Here is a 22,562-nt window from a genome sequence, read left to right as displayed (position 1 = left end):
GCCATCTGAGCCATGGTACTGCCAATATGCAGAGCAGTGTGTTCAAAATAATGACTAGCAGGAGTGCAGCCATCAGCAGTTTTCCCTCCTAGCTGCTAGACTGCAGCTTGAAATGGTGTTCCAAAAAGCAGATGGATGACAAGAGAGCCATAGGAATCTGTTAGTTTGACCCCAGATCTGACAACTCTAGCTTATTTTTCTGGCTTACAGTGTGCCCTTACAAAAGAAAACAAAACAATCAATCCTGAAATAGGTGGAGACTTTCACTGCACCAAGGGATATTTGACCAAAATTCTTTATGGTTATTTTCTAAAAACTTCAGAGGTATGCAGAAACAAGGATTTGCAAGGGAAGTACCTTAAAGCCAGAAGAAACAAAACGATCAGAATATATTTGTTTAGGACACATACCTCTACGGTTGGAGAAGAAAAGTGTATTGGGGGGAAAAAAAAAAAGGGCGACAGACAAATCTGTGTATGAGAGAGTACTTAAACTAAAATTCAGCTTTTCCCAATAAAACTGTTGCTGATGCAAGCCTTATTGAGGTTGCAGGCCAGTACCTGCTCAGTTGTACTGCCCAGGAGTTGCAATTCCTGCATGACTTAGCCGTGCCGGAAAGAGCCCTTTTTTGTAGATGCTGTCATGCAGACAGTTCTGGGCTCTTTTTGGTACAGCTTGTTTTACCTGCTACTTTCTCTAAAGAGTATCCACTAGCCCAGAAGCATCAGCAAAAACAGTTTTGCCAGTATAGATTGCAGCTACTCTAAATGCAGTTGAGTGATATATTGTCAGAGTGTGTCAAGTGAAGTGTCCTGAGCCAACAGTAATTATGCATTTCTCACAGTAATGTCATATTATGGAAATAGTCTGCTCTTTTGAGGTAGTAAGGCAGCACCGGTTTAACAAACGTGTCCGGTATGCCCCCAAATCATCAGACTTCCTACAAATGTGCAATAGATCCATTTATTAGGCAGGGGAGGGTATACTGCATATGTCCCTCAACTATCCTAGTTGCAAAGTTTTGGCGTAGCTAATCTGATCCTTTTTAATGTCAGCAATTATGTTACTTCCTCCCCCAGCTACTGTTGTGTAGGATAGTGTTACCCTGAGACAGGGAAGGCAGGAACGTTTTAATCAAAGCATCAGTGAAAAATTGTGAAGACTGTCCGTTGCTTGGGTGGATTTCATTTAATGTGATCCTTCATTTCTCTCAGTTCTTCAGTGGTACTTGTTGCAGGTAGTTCCATATGCGTGGGGTTTTTTCAGAGGTTTCTTTTTATGCTGGTGCCATGCATTATGTGGCTTCCATTGTTTTCCAGTGGGGATTACTTACCCTATAAATGTACTTAAGGTGAATTTTGTTTGTATTATTTCAGTTTCATATTCATTTAACAACTTTTTTTTTTACTAGCATATGCAGGCTTGGGTCAGCCTTGTGGTACAAGTGCAGGTGGGAGTACAATTTGGCAGAAGACTTTCAGCACAGTTTATTTAACTGAAAGAGAGCTCCACTGAGAAAGACCAACAAAAATCTAATTTGGAAAACTTGGGAGAGTTGACATCATGGAATACTTCATGGATACTCCCTGTATTTGGAACAAGGCGATTGACATTTTCACTATTTGAAGTATATGTCAATTTATGCTTCAGTAAGGAAGCTCTACTTTTCTTACATATTTGAGGATGCTACTGAAAAAAATACAGAAAGATAGCATAAAATTTTCATGCATGACAGAATGGTTCTATGCAGATGAATGGCTGTTTTCTTCTAGATGGTTGGTATAGTAGCCATTTCTGCAAAAACAAAGATAGATGCCAAACAAAAGCCTATGTATTTCACTAACACAACTTAGTAAGCATAGAAGGAGTAGGTAGGAAAAAGGGAAACTGAAGGAGAATTTGACTCTGCACTTCAGGTATGGAAAAGAGCCAGGCTTTGTTAGGAATTTACCTTGCAAACTCCATGACTGGTCATTACTATCAACTTTAATCTAGTTTTTATGCGAGGAGTTAATTTAATTGTAAGTTTGGGTGGATTGGTGTAGATTGAAATATCTGATCACAGTTGGCTGCAAGCATAGTCAGGGTTTGAAAATTTTCATTTTTCTAATATGTTGAATTAAAGAATAAAACTGTTCTTTTTTTCAGTCTTGGAATACTTGTAAGCAGTTACGTTGGCCAACAGGAACCTTCTTTGATGTGTGTCTCTTGACAAGTGCCTCTGCAACTTTCATCTTTGTTAGGTTACAATAGGAAATATTTTTGCTTTTTTATGGAAGTCCTGAGACTACATCTCAGCTTTGGAAAGCTGTTTTAAGTAGTAAGTGTTTTCTGGATAGATTATATTTTTTCTTTTGTTGTTTTGTTTAAATGTACCAAGCTAAAGTACATTGGAGCATAATTTTTGTCTATTTTATGTACAGCAGTGGCTATTTAATAAAGGTCTGACTAGAAGGTGAAGAGTTTTTGTTTTTAAATAAATGGTTATTAAGTTGGTTTCAGGTAAGCCTACCTTTCTGATCAGGCCGTTGTTAAGTTGGTGCTGGTATCACACTGTGTCCTATATACAAAGCAAATGTAAGAAAGAGAAGTAAGCTCTAGAATCTCTTTAAGGGATATTCATGCTGTGCTGAGTTCAAGAATACTTTCTGAACTCAAAGAATTTTAGACAGGAAAATCTTTAATAATATAGGCAGCAGGAAATTAGTAGGGAATATAAAATTCATTATTACGATGAATGTTTCTGAAAGTATTTGATACTACAGTTGGCTTTAATTCTGTATCATACTGTTCCAAATCCATTGTGATTTTTGAGTTCTGTTCTCTTATGCTGTTGCTTTTGTTTTTCTTGCTCAAAAATTTTCATACTTACAGAGAAGAAGAATTCTGTAAAGCCTATGGTTTTATCTGCATCCTGTTCAGAGACACTTATTTTATAATTTGTCATCCTAAGTGGGTATGTGCAGCTCCTGTGCTGAGTTGAACAATCCACGCTAAAGTCCAAACTGAAGCATTTTTGTAGTTTACTGATGCCTAAATGTGCCTGTATGTGTTCCAGTCACCTCCAGTAGACACGTTATGTGCCTTGGAGATCTGTCAAAAGTAGAAAGTTCCATGTGTTAATCATGGTGCAGAATGTGCAGGAGTAAATAGCTATTCTGTATCTTTCTCATAAAGAGCAATGGAAAAAATGTTTAATAAAGTAGAGATGACTAATAAAATATGGTAAGGAACTGGAAAATTTTAATTTGGTGAGTTGCTTTCTTATATTGATAAACTAGTACTAATAGTTTTCCTAAGGCATGAACTGCTGAATACTCAGAAGAGATTCAGATATAGAAAATTATAGTGAAATTCAAATCTGTATTTTCATCAGATTTCCCATTATTTTTTTCATGGTATTTAAATCTGAGCACCTGTGCAACTGCGGCCTTATTGTCAAGACTGCTCAAATACTTCTATTTATTGTCTGCTTTTCATCTGCATTGTTTTGCATTATCTTCCATTTCCCTGTCTGCAGTTTACTATAGACAGTGTCTTTAAACATTTTCATTGTTTTAGTCCTGCGTGAGGAAAGCTGAACTGTTATGTGGTTAATCTTCTCAAACAGATGCATTAGTTTCCTTGAACTTCCCAGTGTTGTAGTTTGAAATAATCAAGGTTATCTTTACTTGCATTGGTATGTTCTACCTAGCTTATTTAGCAGATAAGTTCATCTTTCTTCTGTTTGCAGGAAATGAATGGAGTTCTAAAGAACATGCTTTCAGAGTGGTTCTCGACAGGATTCCTAAACTTGGAACGGGTCACTTGGCAATCACCTTGTGAAGTACTCCAGAAAATTAGTGAGTAAGTGCTAAAAGTTGCTAATGCTCGTTGATGAAAAGGTGATGAAATGGTTGTGACTGCACAGATCAACTATTTTCAAAATACTGCTTTTCAGTACTGAACCACAGGCAAAGTATAATTAAGGAATAGTTGCATTTAACACACTAAAGAGCACACTTTAAATACTGAATTAAGTAAATGCTGAAGGGGATCATTTGTCCCATAATTTGATCCTTTAGCTCACATACCGCACTTTTAGACTGCTGTCTTTTCTCCCAACCTTCTCAGTTACTCCTCCCATGTTCCCAGAGGTGCTGCTGTTACTTTTCCTGCAAACCTAGATTCTTGCAGCACTGCCTTCTCGCACTCCCTTTCCCCCCACAGGTCCTGCTGCCTCTGCTACCTCCATCACCACTGCCACCTTCTTCTCCCCTCAGTCTACACCAGCAGTGTTGGTAGAGAATTAATATTTAAGTCTGATGCAGCATGGGATGCCCAACACTCAAGAGCACGTTTTACTTCTAATGTAGTGAGGCTCCCCTTCCTGGCTGGAACTGCTGAGGTGCACAGAATTACTTGTGAACTATACGTGAAGAGAGCACCTTGTTTTTTATGAATGTTCCTTAAAATCTACAACATTTATTTCTGAATTTCTGTCAAATACTGAAAGTCATAGTGATGAAGTTGAAGATGGCTGAATCAAAGTTATGTTGTGTGGCATTTTATCATATAAAAAGCTTGAAGAAAAATGAATCTCTAGAGAGTTCTGAAAGTACATGACTTAAATGTGGATGAGGCCAAGGAAAGAGATCTTATACAAGGTAAATTTTCAAAATAAAAATAATGAGTGATATTTTACCTCAGGGTATTTTGGCAAACGCTCTAGACTTCCAATATGTAATAGAGAAAAGAATGCTTTGAATGATTGGTTGAAGACATGGCTGTGGGAGTGCTAACAGACTACTTTCGCTTAGGAGAACTAATTCCTTAGAAGTGTGTTCAGACTCATTCAGTAATTTCATCATCTCAGTCAGATATCCTATACTGAACAGAAAGTGCAAGTGAAATCTCAGATATGTAATAAGCATATCCCAAAGAAAGCTAGAGAGAGTGGATATGCAATATGGCTTTACAGTCTACTTTGTCACAGTTTGCTGATGAATTTTACTTTTTTCCACTTACAGCCTGATTCTCCTTTTTTGATCGGAGAGTTTTGTCACTGACATCAAAGGGGAAAGTACTGAGCTTGTAGGGTTGGCAGCTGACCTCTGTTTTTAAATGAAAAAAAATATATATAATTTTACTTCTTTTTATTTTCTTATTGAGTTCTGAAGCTGTGCATCCTGTTAGAAACTGGGTTGATATGAAGCGTCGAGTTGGGTCGTATAGAAGATGCTACTTTTTTTCTCACTGTGCAATCCCAGGAGAACCATTGATAGTCTTGCATGTTGCACTAACCAGTGATATCTCCAGCAGCATCCAGGTACAGTCACTGAGGCATTTAGTACACAGCAAAGTACTCAAATTGCAATGTACTTCTTTTAAAAAGCTGTAGTTCTTTATAATTTGGGGATATTTGGTTTTGTTTCTTTTTTTTTAAGTGATGAGAGAATTGGCACTTAAAAATTACAGGGATATTCTGTATATCTCCTGTATTATGTAAGTTGAAATTTTGGGGTTTTGCTCAAGTGCAAGAAGAATAAGAAAAGATAAGAAATGTATAAGAAAACATAGCAAAGGAGATTAAAACTTCAAAGCGGTTATGATTACCTCTGAAAATTTTAAACCACATTACAATTACTTCCTGCACTTGCTAATGAATAAGCAGCTCTTCTTTCTACTCTTTGATTAGATTTTTGTTGTTTCTTACAGAGGATAATGAATAAAACAGTGGGGAAAAGTGTTAACACATTTGAAAGTTAAAAAGAAAGGCCCCCTCCCCCATAATGATGATGATAACTACTACTAACTTTTTTTTATTTTATAATTATTTTCCCAGGCCATAGTGAAAGAAGTGCCACCTTTAGAAACAGAAGATACAGACAAAATTACAACAGCAATTTTCTACTCAATCAGTTTGACTCAACAGGGGCTGCAAGGTGTGGAACTTGGGACTTACCTCATCAAACGGGTTGTAAAAGAGCTGCAGGTAGGTGTGGCAGGGTGTACTTAAGATGCTGTTTGGCCGGTGTGCTCCCCTTGCATTGCTGTTTTAGTTTCCATGTTGTGTCATTGCTCAAGGCAAGGAGCTGCTAGGTCTTCCTCTACGCTTGCAGCTTCTTACCAGATCAACCTTTAAAGATGTGTAAAGAGTTGGAAGAACATTTCCTGCTGTTGGTTAAGGTCTGCCAGATGTAGATACGGTTACGTAGTTGACAGGTACTGCATGAATTACTTGTGTTTGCCTAATCATGTGCATAGCTCGCTTAAAAGTCAAATTAGTACATTTTTATTGAAGGTAGCTTCAATATTCATTGATTTATATACAGAGTGGTGTGAAAGAGACAGCCACATTTCTGTGTTGAGTACATTATTTTATTTAATAGTCTTTACTGCTTAAATTATTAACAAAGCTACCACTTAAAAGTAATGATCACTACTTGTGTTTATATTCATCGTTCCAATATCGCTGTTCCTCTTTCAAAATCTTACGCCTGTTCCAGTAACAAAAATACTTCTTGTACATTAATTAATTCGTTTGCTTGTTTGTTATGTTGAATTGCCACTGGTTATGTGTGCAGTTTGCATGCTTGCCTTGAATACGTCTATTAAAAAAAAAGCCGAACCAAAAACTTTGCCCAGGCATTTCTTGCAATATAGTAAAGAAGATGTCTTTAACATTTGAAAGTCACAGGAATCAGTTACTTTATGCAAGTCAGTTCTATGAATTTATATAGTATTATTGCATACTATGGGATTATTGTTAGTAGTTTTAGGACTTACTGCAGAACCTTCTTCCAAGCAACTGGAAAAAGGAATGAAAATTCATTGATTTATATACAGAGTGGTGTGAAAGAGACAGCCACATTTCTGTGTTGAGTACATTATTTTATTTAATAGTCTTTACTGCTTAAATTATTAACAAAGCTACCACTTAAAAGTAATGATCACTACTTGTGTTTATATTCATCGTTCCAATATCTGGATTAGTAATGATGTCTGGAAAATTGTCTGTGATTTAGACCTTCAGTTCTACTTAGAAAAATAACTTAAAATTGGATGCACCAAATCTCTACTACTAAAAAATGATTGATTAGTCAACCACTGAATCATAGCTGGCTGCCCTGAAGAAGTTTTTTATTTTATTTTTAATGGATATTTTGGCTGAATTTTGTTGCTTCTTGCTTTCGGAATGGCTTTTAGATTAATTGTCTAAAGTGCAGTAGTCCAGGTATAATTAGGTTGTGCCATCTGTCTGATCTTGACTGAGGGGAAATTGGAATAAATTCATGCAGTTATCTGCTTTCACATCTGAAAAATAATTTCTGGATAATTGAGTTCCTCTCATAAAATAACCCTGTTGACAACGTATTTGTCCATCACTAAATTGCTTACAACACTAGAAAAGTTATGAGCGAGTTATAAAGGAAAATAGACATACCATATTTAGATGACTTACGTGCAAGTTCTAAAATTTGATGTGTCCAACAGAAGAATGTTTCTTATTTATACTTAGGACAAAGTTTCTACATTTCAATGTTGTAAAATCCAGCCCTTCTTCAGTGTTCATGAAATACATGATAAATAGGAAACACTTTGGCTGAGATGCCTTTAAATGCATTCTAATCGTAAAATTATTGCCTCAAGCTTAAATAACTTATTGAAAGCTAGGTGCTTTCCATACAATGCCAAAGATGGAGGTCTTCCTCCCTACTTAAATTTCATCCATGGCTTTAAGATGTTACGAAAAACGTGCTGTTATTAGTAAGGTTTTATATGCCAAATTGGACATGTACTCAGTTGACTATGAAGTTGTAGCAAAACTTGAACTGCTTATTTATATTTATTCTATATCTATATATTAAAGGTACAACCACCTTCATGTATTGTCTTTACACCATTGCTTTTCTTGCTGATAAACCTTGCTGGGGTACCACTGTAGGGCTAAAGAAGGTAGGAGGGATAATCCAGGAGTGTTTATCAACGATGGATGTGGTTCTCTTAATAGTTTTTCTTCCATGTTAATATTTTTTTAATATTTTTTTTCCTTTCTTCCCACTCCTTCATGCTTTCTTCCTCTTCATTCCAAAGTATTGTTCTTGAATTTGTTGTCTTGAATTCTGCAAGAACCATCTCCCATTACATATTTTACATCTGTGAAGTGACCCTAAATCATCATACTGTTGTTATCAGAACTATTTGATGCACTTCTGTAATTCCTAGTCATTCTGCTTTTGTCCAACCTTAATGATTCTATGATTCTATGTCGTCAATGTTGTGACTCCCATCTCAGTGGACTTCACCTTTCAGTGGAGAGAAGCCCTGTGTATTTCAGCTTCAAAATACTTACACTCTGAAATTTCTACAAAGTTAGATTGTTCAGGGCAAAGGCAGGGCATACGATGAGTAATACTCTTGGCAGCCTGTTTTACCTGTTTCCCAAAATTCTGGAAATCCTACTTCAGTGCATTAATTGCACACATATGCTCTTTTTCTCTCTGGTCAGGTGTAAGCAAAGGACTTTCCAAGGTTGTCTGTGTTCAGGCTGGACATAATTCTCTGGAGCAGCATTATAGTCACTTACTTTAAAAGGGACAAATGGTATAGTGGTAGTGCTGAGTTGACTTGGGTGACAGCAGCTGAAACAATATAGCCTCAGCAAAAAAAATCTTGGGTCAAAAATTACATCTCATTAAGCAAGCTTCCAGCAGCCTTTGTAAAAATAGATAGTTGAGGTCTCTGATAGGAAGATTTTTTTATGTAACCTTTGCACGGCTTTGCAATAAACAAATCTTTATTTAAAGTGCTGCTAAATGGCCAAGTGTTCCGGGTTACATAAATTGAGACTCTCTCTAATTTAACTGATAATAAAATGCTTCAAGAAGAGGAGACCATTTGAAGAGGTTGAGGATTTTGGTTTTCATTATATTTGAATCATTGATAATTAATACACTTTTATAACTTGCCATTTGTTGGAGTTAACTTTTGTGGACATCTCTTTGAACTGCAGAATGTTACTTGATTCATATTTTCCCAAGGCACTGCAAACTCTTAAAACTTTTTTTATCCTCCAGTAAAAATCCTTTATCTGACTTTGCCTTAACCTGCTCTGACACTTCTACTTGTAAGTGCCATTCTAACCTCAAAACTGAATTCTCAGCTGTCATTCTTCATAAGGAAAACTCCAAATTGGACCTGTCATGAATGTATATCATTAAATCAGAAAAAGACATGCACTAAGTTAGAAATATGCTAATAGCCACTCTCTTTTTCCACCATTGAAGCCTTTATTTGGCAATATTTTTAAAAACGGTACTGAAACATTGGTCTAGCAGGTATCTACACTATAAAGTTTTGTCTGTGAATTCAGTTGGTACCAGATTCCTTAAAAGAAAATCTCATTAATGGACAATTAAGATAGAGCTTAATTTTTTAGAAATCTTCTTGCTAATTCACCTGAACTGGTCACATACACTGCTAAGCATGAACATGGGTAGGGTAGCACTTCTCACCTTCAAAGAATGTCAAGTACAGATTCCCTCATGAAAGTATTTCTTGCAAATGGGGTTTTATTAGGACCGTAAGGAAAACTGCAGCATTAGAGGCTCTGGCGAAGATTACAACCCGCAGGGTTAAGCACTGTTAGTTTGAGGCGCTGCATAGAAGTTAATGGCCCCTGCTTTTGAGTCTTCCGCTAATTTAAGCAGATGGAGGACGTATGAAGTTGAGTTACAGAAATGGGTCCTCAGTTTCATCTCTTTATATGTGCACAGTTAGCAGTTTGAATCCTTAATATCTACCTAGACATTATGATTTGGCATTTGCCACAGGTATTGTAATATAATTGGGTAAAGGGGAGGGATATAACGGAGATCAGAATAGCACTTCAGGGACGTAGCTTGTGTCGCATACAGAGCGCATCCTGGGAGAAAGTATGCTGCTCTAAATAGGAGATTTTTCTTTTTTTGGTAGTTGCTTGACAAAAGTTTGCTACACAAATAGTTTAGAAGGTTTTTATAAACAGGCTTCTATTGTTATCTGGGCATCTCCTGTTTGGATTATTTTTGGGCAAGCAGTGGGATGAATTCATTATTCCACTGATACCACTTTGGTCTCAGTTCTCCCTGTACAAATCTGAGAATAGGCTACCTATGCATTCTGTGTAGTCTCTTGGTTATATTAATGTGTATAAAGCAGGGAGCAGACAACAGAAATAATGTCCTGTATTTCTTAAATTTGGGCTTGTATTGTTCCCAGAAACGAATTGGATTTTGAAACAATTTCAGACAACTAGTAAGAAAACAAACAAACCCCAGATTGGGTGCTGGAAAACAAGCAGGCAAATGCATTTCTAGCATTTGAATGCGTGCTGGTGAACGTGTAGACAGATAGATTTCTCATTAGACAGACATTTAATTCAGAATGTGTTTATAGCCACTCTAAATGGTGTGTAGCTCCACAGAAGGTACATCATAGCAATTCAGTCTGCAGATGACAGACAGAGATAACTGTGGTGAAGCCTTTGAGAAAACTGCTTAGAATTTTATAGCCTGTGGCATTTGGGGGAGAAAACTGATAGCTACTATGTGACTCAATAGAATGCTTAACAATTGGTGGCAGATTTTTGCTTTCTGGTTGGGCTGTTGATAATTGCTACCTTAATTCGATCTAGGTGACCTGGGGAGATCATAATTTCCAAAACAGGCTTTGCTTTCATTGATGAAAAATGTGACCTTGGACTACAGCTTTCAGAGTGCAAGACAGTTTCAGATGAGATATTGATAATAGGAGAAATCTGTGCTCTTCCGCAATGAAAAAAAACCAAACTAAAAGACGACCAAAACCAGAAATCTACCCCAAAACAAAATGAGCAGCTGTTTCTTAATGGTGTGTGGGTTTCTGACAAGAAAATAAACATTAATGGATCTCCACCAATAGCCTTAGAAACTAGCACATCAATTTAGCAACAACATAAATGTACACACTTCGCTGCATCTATTTATTTTTCTGCAAGAAATGGCCGCCTCAGATAAGCTCCTAAACTCAAGCATTTATCAGATATGTAGTAGTCTGTACTGTAGCTTGAAAATGGGGTCACTTTCCCATGTCTTATCTGTCTTAAGAAGTAAAAAATAGGCACAATTTCCGATTTTGTATTTATTAATAGAGTAGGAGCTACTAACTTCCTGATAAATATTTTGGGTTGCGCTTGGTGAACAGGTCACTCCTGAAAGTGAATGATAAACAAAGAGCAGTCAACATCACAAGGAAGCAAAATGTCAGATACTTAATTAGGAACTTTGCAGTGGTTATTATTAACACACAAATATGGGAAGAAATCATTCATTCTCACTTTCGTTATTGTGGATGGTGCATAGGTACCCTCTCGGCTTTGCAAGCTGGGAGATGGGATTGGAGCTGTTACCCTATGGAAGCAGTGGGCATGGCTCAGCTCCTGTGTGAAAAGCCCTGTTTGTTAGCTCTGTTCAGTAGCAAGGTAGTATTTTCAAACACTGTGCTTTCTTAGCAGAGATGGTGCAGAAGACTTCCAGACTTGACTTCGGTAAGCAGCCTTTTCTCTTGGTCCAATCAGTTTTTCCTTTTACCTGAAAGAAGAGTTTCTGCTTCTCAAATTTCAACATTACCTTCCTTCTTCCCCTCTCAGGTTTTAAGCCCAAACATAGAATCATAGAATAGTTTGGGTTGGAAGGGACCTTTAAAGGTCATCTAGTCCAACCCCCTAAGGGATACATTCTCAAAGGCTCTGTCTTTTATAGGATGAGTAATATAGTTAGAAAAAAAGGAAAACCTTTAAGAAATGCAATCCCATCTTCAGGTCAAAAAGAAACACATCTGGTATTCCTTGAATCCCTACCTAGAGGAAAGTAACCTCTAGCAACCTTTTTCTCTTTTTTTTTTTCCCCCTTTTTTTTCACCCTGCTGCACAATAGTAACATCTGTACTCCCTCTAGCAGCACATCTAGGATTTCTCATTGATAGGTGATTAATTTGAATACTTTTACTGATTTATCCCTGTCTCTCGTGTTCTCTGCGTTATGGACTAAAGATGAACATTAAAGCACAACAGGGAAGGAAGACACAGAAGAATGAAACCCCATTCTGAAATCCAGTGTCTTTGGGGGGAGCTTGCTGCTGCTTAAGGATGCTGACATGAAAAGGGTACTTCTCATTACAGATTACAGGTTTGTGTTTCTGTACCTTAAGGTTCATTTGCAGGTCTATCACATCGTAGACCGTTGCTGAGTTGTCATCCATCATTATTGTGTGGACAGGCAGAAGGGTACTGGGTCACTGAATCTTCAGAAGGGAGTTGTGGCCCTCCCTTCTGGGCAGAAATTCATCTAGCCACAGTAAGAGCTGACATGCAAAAGGTCAAATTGCTTGACAGCAGACTGTCTCAGCAGCTCAGCTACGGCCGGTCGCAGTGGAGTTACCACTGGTCAGCTTTCAGTGCGCTGATGGAGAAACGAAGGTAGTAAGTGATACTGCTCATTACCATCTTACAGAACTGAAAGCTATCAGCTTTTTCTCCAGGAACAAATACCTTGAAGTTATTTTTCCAGCAGCCTTTAAAAATTCACTTCTGTGCCATCTTTCTCCCTCCTCCTCTTCCAGGAGATCTGTGGTTTTGTGCTAGTAGTGTTGTCTTTGGTGGGAGCTAATGTTCAATCAAGGAAAGTGTAGCTGACAAGGGGGCTTCTGAGCATAGCTCTCCTCTACCATACTAATTAAGATCCTGCTGCTTTAAAGAAAAGTGGATTCCAAATGTGATGATTAGGTATACTCCTTGATTCAGAAACCCGACAAGGAGGTGGATGAAAAGTGATCAAAGGAAGATTTAGTAAGTGCATTTGATTCTGTGTTCAAATTTCATAAAGTTATTTTGAATTGATTTGTGGATAAATAGTCTTTATATCCATGGGGAAGTATTTAGTGTGGGCTTGGGGGGGGAAGGATTTTTGAAGTGTATGGAGTTGCTTTGTTCTGTTCTCATTTTTGCCCTTTTTCTGCTCCTAAATGTATTTTTTTAATTTACTGTGGTTCTTGCTCTCTTTTTCAAAAGCAGAGGGGAAACTTTTTTAAAAAGGCTGGACTGTCTAGTCCAAGAAACATTCTTTTAATTAAAATGTATTTTCTATATCCATGCCTCTTGTAGCCATGGTCCGCAGTAAGAGCACAACCCTAATAGACTATTTTGTTTTATAAATCCTGTATTCTCTAAAATTGTACAAAGAGGTGCTAAGATACCAGCAGAAATTGCCTTCCACAGACATCTCTCTACGTCAATGTCCATATAATATTTTTTCTTTTATGAAATGCATATGTGATGAAACCTGGTAGTTGTATTTCACAGATCTTGTTACAGACTTACGCTTCAGAATTACTCTTAAAAATAAAATATCATCATGTCCTTTAGTGGAGACTTGAAAAAGTCACAGGAGATCAACGCTGTACTAGTATTGCATTATCTGACCATGGTAGCTATAGCAGTTGAGAATATGACACAGTCAGGATCTCCCGGTCTCTCTGATTACAGAAATGATTGTTTTGTTCAGTAAGATATAGAAATGAGTGTTTTTATGAAATAATTTGCTTTTTGCTTTATCCAGTTTTCTAAGGAGATAGAATAGGGTGTTTCTTTGTAACTTGGTCTGCCTTTCTTGTTCCTGTCTGGTCCCAAAAGAAGAATTCTTTGACTTACCTATCTGTGTAATAGTCAAAGAACTTCAGATAAGGGGAGCGAGTGAGGTTATTCAGTTTATGCAACTGTAAGTCACAAAACTGAAGAGGTGGTAGATCTGAGCTGGCTGGTGTATCGTAGTGCCGGAAGCCAGCAGAACAGCAGTAAGCTATTTAGGAAGCTCTGGGTGGGAAGGAAAAAGATGTTGTAAATAACCAGCTGAATATTATTCAGTTATCGAAGTTACTAGAAATGGTGCTCGGCGCCAACCTGTAACGGAGGTATGCCGGGCCTGCGTTCCCTGGCTTCTGCATCCTCATGAAACGGAATGCAGGTGGCAGCGTTGTGTGGAGCACAGCGGTACCTGAGGATGCAACAGCGCAGGTGCAATATAAACAACTGAGCAGCAGGCATTCCATTAACGTTTGCTGGTGTAAGGTAGCATCTGAGCAATGATGACTTTTTAATGGTTATCTGGGTAATACTCAAAGTAGAAAAAAATGCATTTTGTAGTCATTTAAAGACAATTTTCTGTTGACATTAAGATGCTTCTGTAATGTTGATAAATGTCTCCGTTCTTACCACTGCTTCCTATATGAACAGTAATTAAAACAACACTGCGGTTGTTTCAGTTCAGCTCCGTCTTCCCTCTGTTCCTTGCCCCCCCTACTCCTTCGGTAGGGTTGATTTTTATGTCGTTTTTGTTAATTCCAAGTGACAGCGAGTTTAACAACCTTCTCTATTCTTCACATTGGTGTGCCCCAAAACTAACACACAGTTTTCCTTACGTATGTTTTGCTTTACATGATTATGTAGTTAACAGCTTTTACTCATAAATTAGTAGGAGTAGAGGAGAAGCTTTATTATGTTAAAACAATTATTAAACTGTGATTAATTTTTTTACTGTAAGTATGTATTTCTTATCTTGCTATTTTGTCAGTGTAGTTTATAGTTTGGGAATGGCATGAAAAGTAGCTGACCTGTATAAAGAATCTTTTTCAAAACTTCAGGAAATACTTCTTTCCATAAAAATGTAGAAGTTGTACCTCTCCTGGTTTTTACAATAGACTGAAATAATAAACTGCACTTCATTCAAAAAAAGATAGTTACATATGAAAAATAAATGGTACTTAAAAGGTTTTAGAAACTTACATGTTTAAATTTTTTTTTAAATCTTATTCTTCTGAACAACTTCTTTATGGCATGTGATTGTATTTGTTTATTTCTGCCTATAAAATGGTATACCAGAATGTAGTGTCGGTAAGTACTGTATAAGTACTTTTCAATAGCTTATGTGTGTGGACTGTAATTCAGGCAGTGTGAAAATTTTCTGTGTTCCCCAAGTGCTTTCTGGTCACTAAAACCTGCTACTGGCAGGGGGGTTTTTTTTTTTTTTTTTTTGGTGTGTGCCTATGTGTATCAGTTAATTCTCAGCATCCCTAGTCTTCACTTGACATCAAGTAAAGAGTATGAGCTGTTCTTTCAAACTTCTCATTGTCAATCATGACAAAACTCATGAATTTTTTTTCCTCTCCTTTTGTCTGCAGAAAGAACTTCCTCAGATAAAAGCTTTTTCCACTCTTTCGCCTATCCCGGGATTCACAAAATGGCTTGTTGGTCTCCTCTCCTCAAAAACAAAAGAACTGGAAAGAAATGAACTTTTTACAGAATCAGAATGGCAAGAAATCTCTGAGATCACAGGAGACTCTACTACTGAAATGCTAAAGAAACTCTTAAATAACAATGAGTGGGTGAGATCAGAAAAATTAGTTAAAGTGCTCCATTCACCGTTTATGAGGCTCTGTGCCTGGTATTTGTATGGAGAGAAACATCGTGGCTATGCTCTTAATCCAGTAGCAAATTTTCATCTTCAGAATGGCTCTGTGATGTGGCGGATAAACTGGATGGCGGACACAAGCCCTCGGGGCATTGCTTCTTCTTGTGGCATGATGGTAAACTACCGATATTTCTTAGAGGATACAGCCAGTAATAGTGCAGCATACCGGGGGACTAAACAAATTAAAGCCTCAGAGCAGGTTCTTTCCTTGGTGTCTCAGTTCCAGCAAAATAGCAAGCTTTAATTAAATATTATGAAAACTAAGAACAAGTGTTCCTTACCTATAAAGAGCTGTAATATTTTGCACTGTCTATATTTAAATGAGAATGTCCCTTATAAAACCAATTTACTCAGTACAGCACGATGCAAAGTTATCTAGATTATCAGTTGTCTTGCTTATGTTGCCATATATTCAAAACCTAATCGACTGTGATTGAGTCACTGTAAGTTCTAGATACCTGTTACGTGCAAATGGGTTGGAGGTATGTATTAAAGGGTGAGTAGAATTCTCTCAATCAGTTACAACTCAGTGGTAACTTGAATGGGTAATACTTGAGCCGTACCATTATTCTGTTGAATATAAACCTGTATAAACTGTGTCTTCAGAAGGAGCTGCACTTTGTCATAATACTGCTATAGATAGTTCAGTACCAAAGTACCTGGAAAGAAGTACTGAATGAAGGTAAATTTTTGGTCAAATATATTAGCAAAATGGTAATCTACAGTTTTATTTCAATAATATCCATCTTATTCTCCCTCAAAAACTCTCATGTAAAACCTCTGGGTATTTTCCTTTTTCAAAACCCTAAAAATCTCACTGAGTCCTAGCTTTGCTGGAGCATGGAAAAGCCTTGCATTAATATTGTTGAAAAATCAGGATCTCTCAGTGCAGCAGGTATGTAGTATTATATTTGCACTTTTGTCTACTAAAATACAATGAGCAAGAAGGAAGCGTTCAAATAAGAGGGGAATAAGAGATTATATTATACTTTGGTTCTGGTAATTTTTTAAGTTGATAAAGAGCTTTTTTAAGAAAGAGGTAGGTGTGACCTGTAAACCAATAAAATAAACTTTCTCAGCAAATCATGTCTTGTGTATTTCAGCATGTACCTTCCTTCACTTAACAGCCCTCCTTGATAGCAGTATCGCCACAGCAGAAGGACCATCTTAACAGAATTTCATGCTGTTTTGTAATTTCTGATTTATTCTGTGTCTGGTCAAATTCCAGTCCTGTTTTCAAGAAAAGAATTATACATAGGAATTGAAAGTGACAGAGTTCCTGCTCGTGTATGAAAACAGCAGTGAAGAAAGCTGTAAGTGTCCAATTAGCCTTTCTCCTAGAATTAAATTACATAATTGGATACACTTTTTTTCATGTTGATTATTAGAAAAAAATCCCATCCTCCAAGCTGGTAACCTGTTAAGGGAATCTATTATATATATCTTCCATGCAGGGAAAAGCTTGACTGAACTTCTGTTGATGGTAGGTTTTGCAACACTGATCGTTAGAGAGTGTACATTCACTGCCTGTTAGTCCCTTGAGAGCAGACGTTTGTATACAGCAGCTGGTCACCGGTGGCAGTGATGCCACGTTAGCAGTGGCGCCTCGCCTGTGCCATGTTGCCTTTGTTATGTTTTTAAGAATAGTTCCAAAAAAGGGGCACCCTATTTAGTCAACAGCTTTCTCATCAACAGGTTAAAGTTAGTTTATTGATTTTGATCAGATACAATTTAAAAAAAAAACAACCTGTCATCCCCTTGCAAGCAAGATGCGTCCAGCAATTTTTCAGTTGCCAAAACCACTAAAGAAAAGTTGAGTTCCCCTTGAATTGTGGTAGCATTCTGGTGCATATACCAGGGGCAATATGGCATAAGCCAAAATACAAGTTGCGTTTTTTGGAGGTTTTGGGGTTTTTTTACCTTCTCTGGATAGCTTGCTGAATGTGCACTAGGAAACACTGTAGAAGTATAAAGAAATCTGAAGATTTATTTGATTATACTTTCTTTATTCTCAACGGGGGAGCTAAGGACTAAGGATCAAACACTTAAAGCATTGGAAACTTTTAGTGAGAGACTTTGAACAAGCAACTCCTGCTTGTTCCCTCCTGGCCAACCTGAGGGAATAACTTGAGAGTGATTGTCAATTTTTGCTTTTGGATCAGTAGTTATGGTAAGTAGTCTGCACAAGTATGTATGTGTATAGCATGTATAGTCTTTATAGTACTTCATATGGAAGGTTTTAAAATTAAAGTCAATGGTTCATCCTCAAGAAATGCTGAAAGTTAATTGCAGGTGTGGAACAATTGCATGTCCAGAGGAGACTTCAGGCTGGAAAAGAGACAGGGGTTGAAGGCAGCTGGACGATTGGAGTCAAATGTATATAACCTTTTGGATTAATTAAGACATAACTTCACCTGGCATGGCATTGTTACATGAAGGACCTGGTTGCCACTTCTATTCCAAACCCCACATTTTTAAGGAATTACGATAATTTTGTTAAAGCTCCGTCTGAAGTTTGTTGTGCAAGTTTTAGACCTGGAACATGAACGTTAGGGAGTACACAGTCTGTGTGTGTGTGTCTGTATTTAGCACCCTGTGTAAAAGTTACTAAACAGTAGCTATCTCCAGTTTAGAATACCAGACCTGTATCAGAATACCAGACTGAAGAAACTACTCACACATTGCTTTTTCTTTTCTTTGTATCATGTGCGTTTTGTTAGGTTTTTATACAGAGCCTTAGAGTGAACATACGCACATACTGTATTGGTACAGAAATCTTCACCATACAAATTACTAAAGGACGCACTACTTCTGTTTTTAACAGTGGTCAGAAGATGGCTTCGTTCTCCTGTTTGGTTTTCTAAGCTTTGTGAACTTCTTTAGAATGTAGGTTTCAAGGTGAAATTTAGCTGCTTATATAAGTATGTACCAGCCATCCTTGGCTGGGAGGAATAGAGAAAGAGAACTCTCTCTCTTTGTTATGTTAAGCTCTTCAAGTATGAGGAAACTAGGTCACTTCAAATGAAAGAGTTCTGAAAATGCAATGATTTTGAAAGATGTTTTCATTTTGAAACAGGAGGAACTATGAGGGAAATTAAATGTGCATCCACCTGGCCATAGTTCAAAAAGAGCTAACGCTCCTGCTTTACTGCAGATGGAAATACAACATAATCCTATATTCTTAACAGCTGGACTCAAAGGATACTGCGTTTTTTTCCGCTTGTAGCCCCAAACAAATGTATGAGAATCGGTTCAGTGACATGAAGTGATAGTAGGTTATAAGGAGGAAGAAGCAAAGCTGCTAACACTTTGTTAACACTTTAATTATTTCCCTAGACCTCTGGCTTCTTATATCTAATACAGACACTACAGATACACAGATCTGCCCTCAGCTTAAGGGAAGTGGGCATAGCTCTTTTTTTCTTCCTACCAATCTTAAAATCAGGAAGATAGATCTTGGCATTCAGACATGTCAAACCAGCCATAGGAGCTTTTCTCTAAGTCAAACCTGTACCCTGTGGTGCCAGGACTGATTGCTCAGCTGCTTACCAATGTAGTTGGCATGTCACGAACAGGCACCCCTTGCACCTCTCCTCACGCCTATGCCACATTTCTCTAGGCGTTGAATTACCAGTCACTCCTGCATTAGAGTAAATTTAATTTATTCATATTCACAGGAGCTGTTCTAAGGTGTTTGAGACGTGGGGCTGAGAAGCAGATTACAGGCAAAGATGTAGCAGCATCTTACTGGAGCTATTGTGGATGAGTACATTTGTTATGTGACATCTGCTCTCCATCAGAACCCTAGCACCTGCAGGGTTCCTTTTCAACAGTTGTTATGGTTTTGGTTATTGGTTGTGGTTTGCTTTCTGAGGTCACTTCATCTGTTCTATTAATAAATTAGCAACGTGAGGCCAAAAATTCCTACGGTGAGTTCTGTATCAGAATCACAGTACAAATTTAAGTGCAAAAGGAGCATTTGAAGATGAAGGTGGGACAAGTCTTCTCATAAAAGCCATCAGCTGTTAAGTGCTATTAGTTTTCTTTCATTGGTTGTTGACTCTTAAGTGTCTAGCAGTGCTTGGGTTTTCCAACTTGCTACTAAAGAGTGATTTTTAGCATGAACAATGCTGAAGAGAAAAAAATATTCACCACCTGTACTACTTAGGAGGACAACAACTATGTTACTAGAGAGGGATCTTACTCTGTCAAAGTCAGTCTTCACAGCTCAGAAAGAAGAGAGAAGTCCAGTTTCTTTTTCTCCCCTTCAGTGCTGGCAGGGGGGTACGCCACTTCTAAAGAGCATGCCCGTAATGTTAAAGAAGAGGTAACTGCCTGTCCTTTAAGGAAGCTGAAATACTAGAAGTTCTTGAAGTCATTGCTTCCTGTTACTACAGTAATGTGTTTCAAACAATGTATTTTAAGATTAATGTAGGGTATGTAATACTGCACTGTGTTTCACTTTGAAATGTCAAGGCTGAAATCATGAGTAAATTTTCCCTTCCGTGGATTGTTCTTTGGATAAAAAGCCAATAAATACCTTCCCATTTTTCTGAATGGCTTCTCAGGTGATTTCATTTCATAGAAAACAGTGTTTTATTGCTAGTGATTGAGAAGTCTTGCAGCCGTGCGTGGGTCACGTTACAAAGCTGGCTGCACTGCATTGCGAGCTCTGAACTGTCCTGCGTGAAAGCTGCCATGGTACCTCACAACAGAAGCTGGCACAGCTTGTGTACATCAGAGCCATGCTACAGCCCTTCCCCTTCCCATCCTGAATATTGGAGGCTTCTTCAATGTACCTCTTGGGAGTCAACTGTTCTGCAATTGTTACATTAGTGAAAGTATCCCTGTAGTTATCGAGGCTTAAGCCTTTAGAAGCAATGGTATCGATAGCTGTAGAATAATACCCAAAGGTTGTCTTGTGGGTGGAAAACTGGCATTAATAAAAGGGCAATAGCTTAAAATCTATCACTTCTTCCATCGTTAGATTCTAAAATAAGGCATAGTAAAGACTGAGAATTGTTTGGTAAAGTTACAGCTTTTACTGGCTTACGTCTACTTTTCAGCGCTTTCACAGTTCTAATTTTATTCTAGTATTCGAACAGGGTGACATGCAAGTTTCTGCACTGGGTAGGCGGTGGTTTTGAGTGCAGGTTTTTAACCAGTACTGCTGAACTGAACGTGACACTGTAGGTCATGATGTAACACTGGGGCAGTAAGCAGCGGTACAAAATGTGAAGTATCTGGGCCATTATATAGGACTATAGCCTGTAGGACTTCACTTTTAAGTCAGAGTTTATTTCAGCCCTTAAAGCACTGGGAGGAGGCATACCATGTTCAGGTCAGGGGCTGCTTTGTTTTCTACCGTCATTTATTTTCTCGGCTGCCCTACTCAGTGCAGGTGGTAGCAAGCAAAATATTCCTAAGTTACGGTGCCATTTGTTCCTCACAGAAACACACCTGACAGCAACTCCTGCTAGAAACCCCTCCACGATGAAGTGATGTGATTGCCTGGTTAAAAGCACAGGTTTTGCCAGTAGGCTTTGCTGACAACCCTGGCCCTTCAACCTGCATCCCTGACTTCTTCAGGATGCCTTCTGCTACCAGGTGCCTAGAAAGAGAAAGCGGTGCTGGTTTCAGAGGCTGACTTCCTCAGCAAGCAATGGTAGCTGCTGTGCTGTTAGATGCAGCATATAAAAGCATCACAGTTTCACAGCTGCATCCCGCTTTTGAAAGCAAATCGATAGAAATGATGTTACTTCGTCACTTACGCTTGTTTTATGATCAACTTACACCATTTTTCTTGTCACAGGTGTAGGGCCTCTTGGTACAAGTTGTATGGAGTCGAGTAGGACCGGTGTTCTAAAATGGGCCCTGGATGGGTAATGAGAGGCCAAAATACTGCTTTGAATGGAGGATATTCAGTTTATTTGCAGATGCTGAGCCATCACAAAGTCCTGTTAAAAGAAAGGAGTAAGTGCTTCTTGAATCAGACAAACTTTCCATGTATATCACTGTAGTTTATTTTAGTTATTGACTGCCATAACCTACAAAACATGCCTCCTGTGGTCTTGTGGAACTGAGTACAAAGGTTTATTAAACCGGATAGGGTAAGGTAATGGTAGTCTGATTCTTCAGCCTCCTGACAAGGAAACTCCCCTAGGAAGGGAAAGATCAGGGTTATGGTCAGCATGCCAGGAGCAGTTTACACATTTTTAGCATTGTTTTCTTTAGAAAATAAGAAATAAGCACTCACATTTATTGTCTTTTTTACTGCTTCCAAAAGCATTCGAATTTTTCAAGAAATTTGATAGAACAGCAGATACCTCGAAGATACTCATTTCCAAACACAATAAAGATCAGGTGGAAGAAAAAGACTATGTTACTATCACACAGAGATGAAAGCCCCAAACGTTTCTCAAGCAACTGTGCTAACCACTAGGATGCTGTATAGATGTTCGTCACCATTTAGTACCTGTCTTCAGAAGAGGACTCATAAATGGACCTAAAGGGAAGTCCTATGTCATAAGCCTGTTCAGACGTGTTCCCGCACTTACTCAAGTGACTGTCTGTTGATTGATATTTTTTCACATGCAGCTGCCATAAATCTTCCATCAAGGAAGATGGTCCAGGTGACCCGCCTAGTGGACAAGGGAAAGGCTGTGGATGTGGTCTACCTGGACTTCAGTAGGGCCTTTGACACCGTCTCCCACAGCATTCTCCTAGAAAAGCTGGCGGCTCATGGCCTAGACAGGTGTACTCTGCGCTGGGTCAAAAACTGGCTGGACGGCTGGGCCCAGAGTTGTGGTGAATGGAGTTAAATCCAGTTGGCGGCCGGTCACGAGCGGTGTTCCCCAGGGCTCAGTATTGGGGCCGGTCTTGTTCAATATCTTTATCAATGATCTGGATGAGGGGATCGAGTGCACCCTCAGTAAGTTTGCAGACGACACCAAGTTGGGCGGCAATGTTGATCTGCTTGAGGGTAGGAAGGCTCTGCAGAGGGACCTGGACAGGCTGGATCGATGGGCCGAGGCCAAC

At 38.3% G+C, this 22,562-nt stretch overlaps 1 protein-coding gene across 1 annotated transcript in view; it reads left to right on the top strand.

The window, feature by feature from the left end:
- Positions 1-16,596, top strand: part of MLYCD (malonyl-CoA decarboxylase) — a 104,105-nt gene extending 87,509 nt beyond the window's left edge. The window contains exons 2-6 of the mRNA XM_009332330.1: positions 1,503-1,627; positions 3,734-3,846; positions 5,152-5,308; positions 5,825-5,974; positions 15,235-16,596. Of these exons, the coding sequence (XP_009330605.1) occupies positions 1,503-1,627; positions 3,734-3,846; positions 5,152-5,308; positions 5,825-5,974; positions 15,235-15,768 (1,079 nt within the window). The 3' untranslated portion in view covers positions 15,769-16,596. The remainder of the gene's footprint in view (positions 1-1,502; positions 1,628-3,733; positions 3,847-5,151; positions 5,309-5,824; positions 5,975-15,234) is intronic.
- Positions 16,597-22,562: the final 5,966 nt, after the last annotated feature.

The sequence above is a fragment of the Pygoscelis adeliae genome, unplaced genomic scaffold (genome assembly GCF_000699105.1).
Source record: "Pygoscelis adeliae isolate BGI_AS28 unplaced genomic scaffold, ASM69910v1 Scaffold18, whole genome shotgun sequence".
Lineage (NCBI taxonomy): Eukaryota > Metazoa > Chordata > Aves > Sphenisciformes > Spheniscidae > Pygoscelis > Pygoscelis adeliae.
Note: the sequence above shows the minus strand (reverse complement) of the source record. Positions and strands in the feature narration are given on the sequence as shown.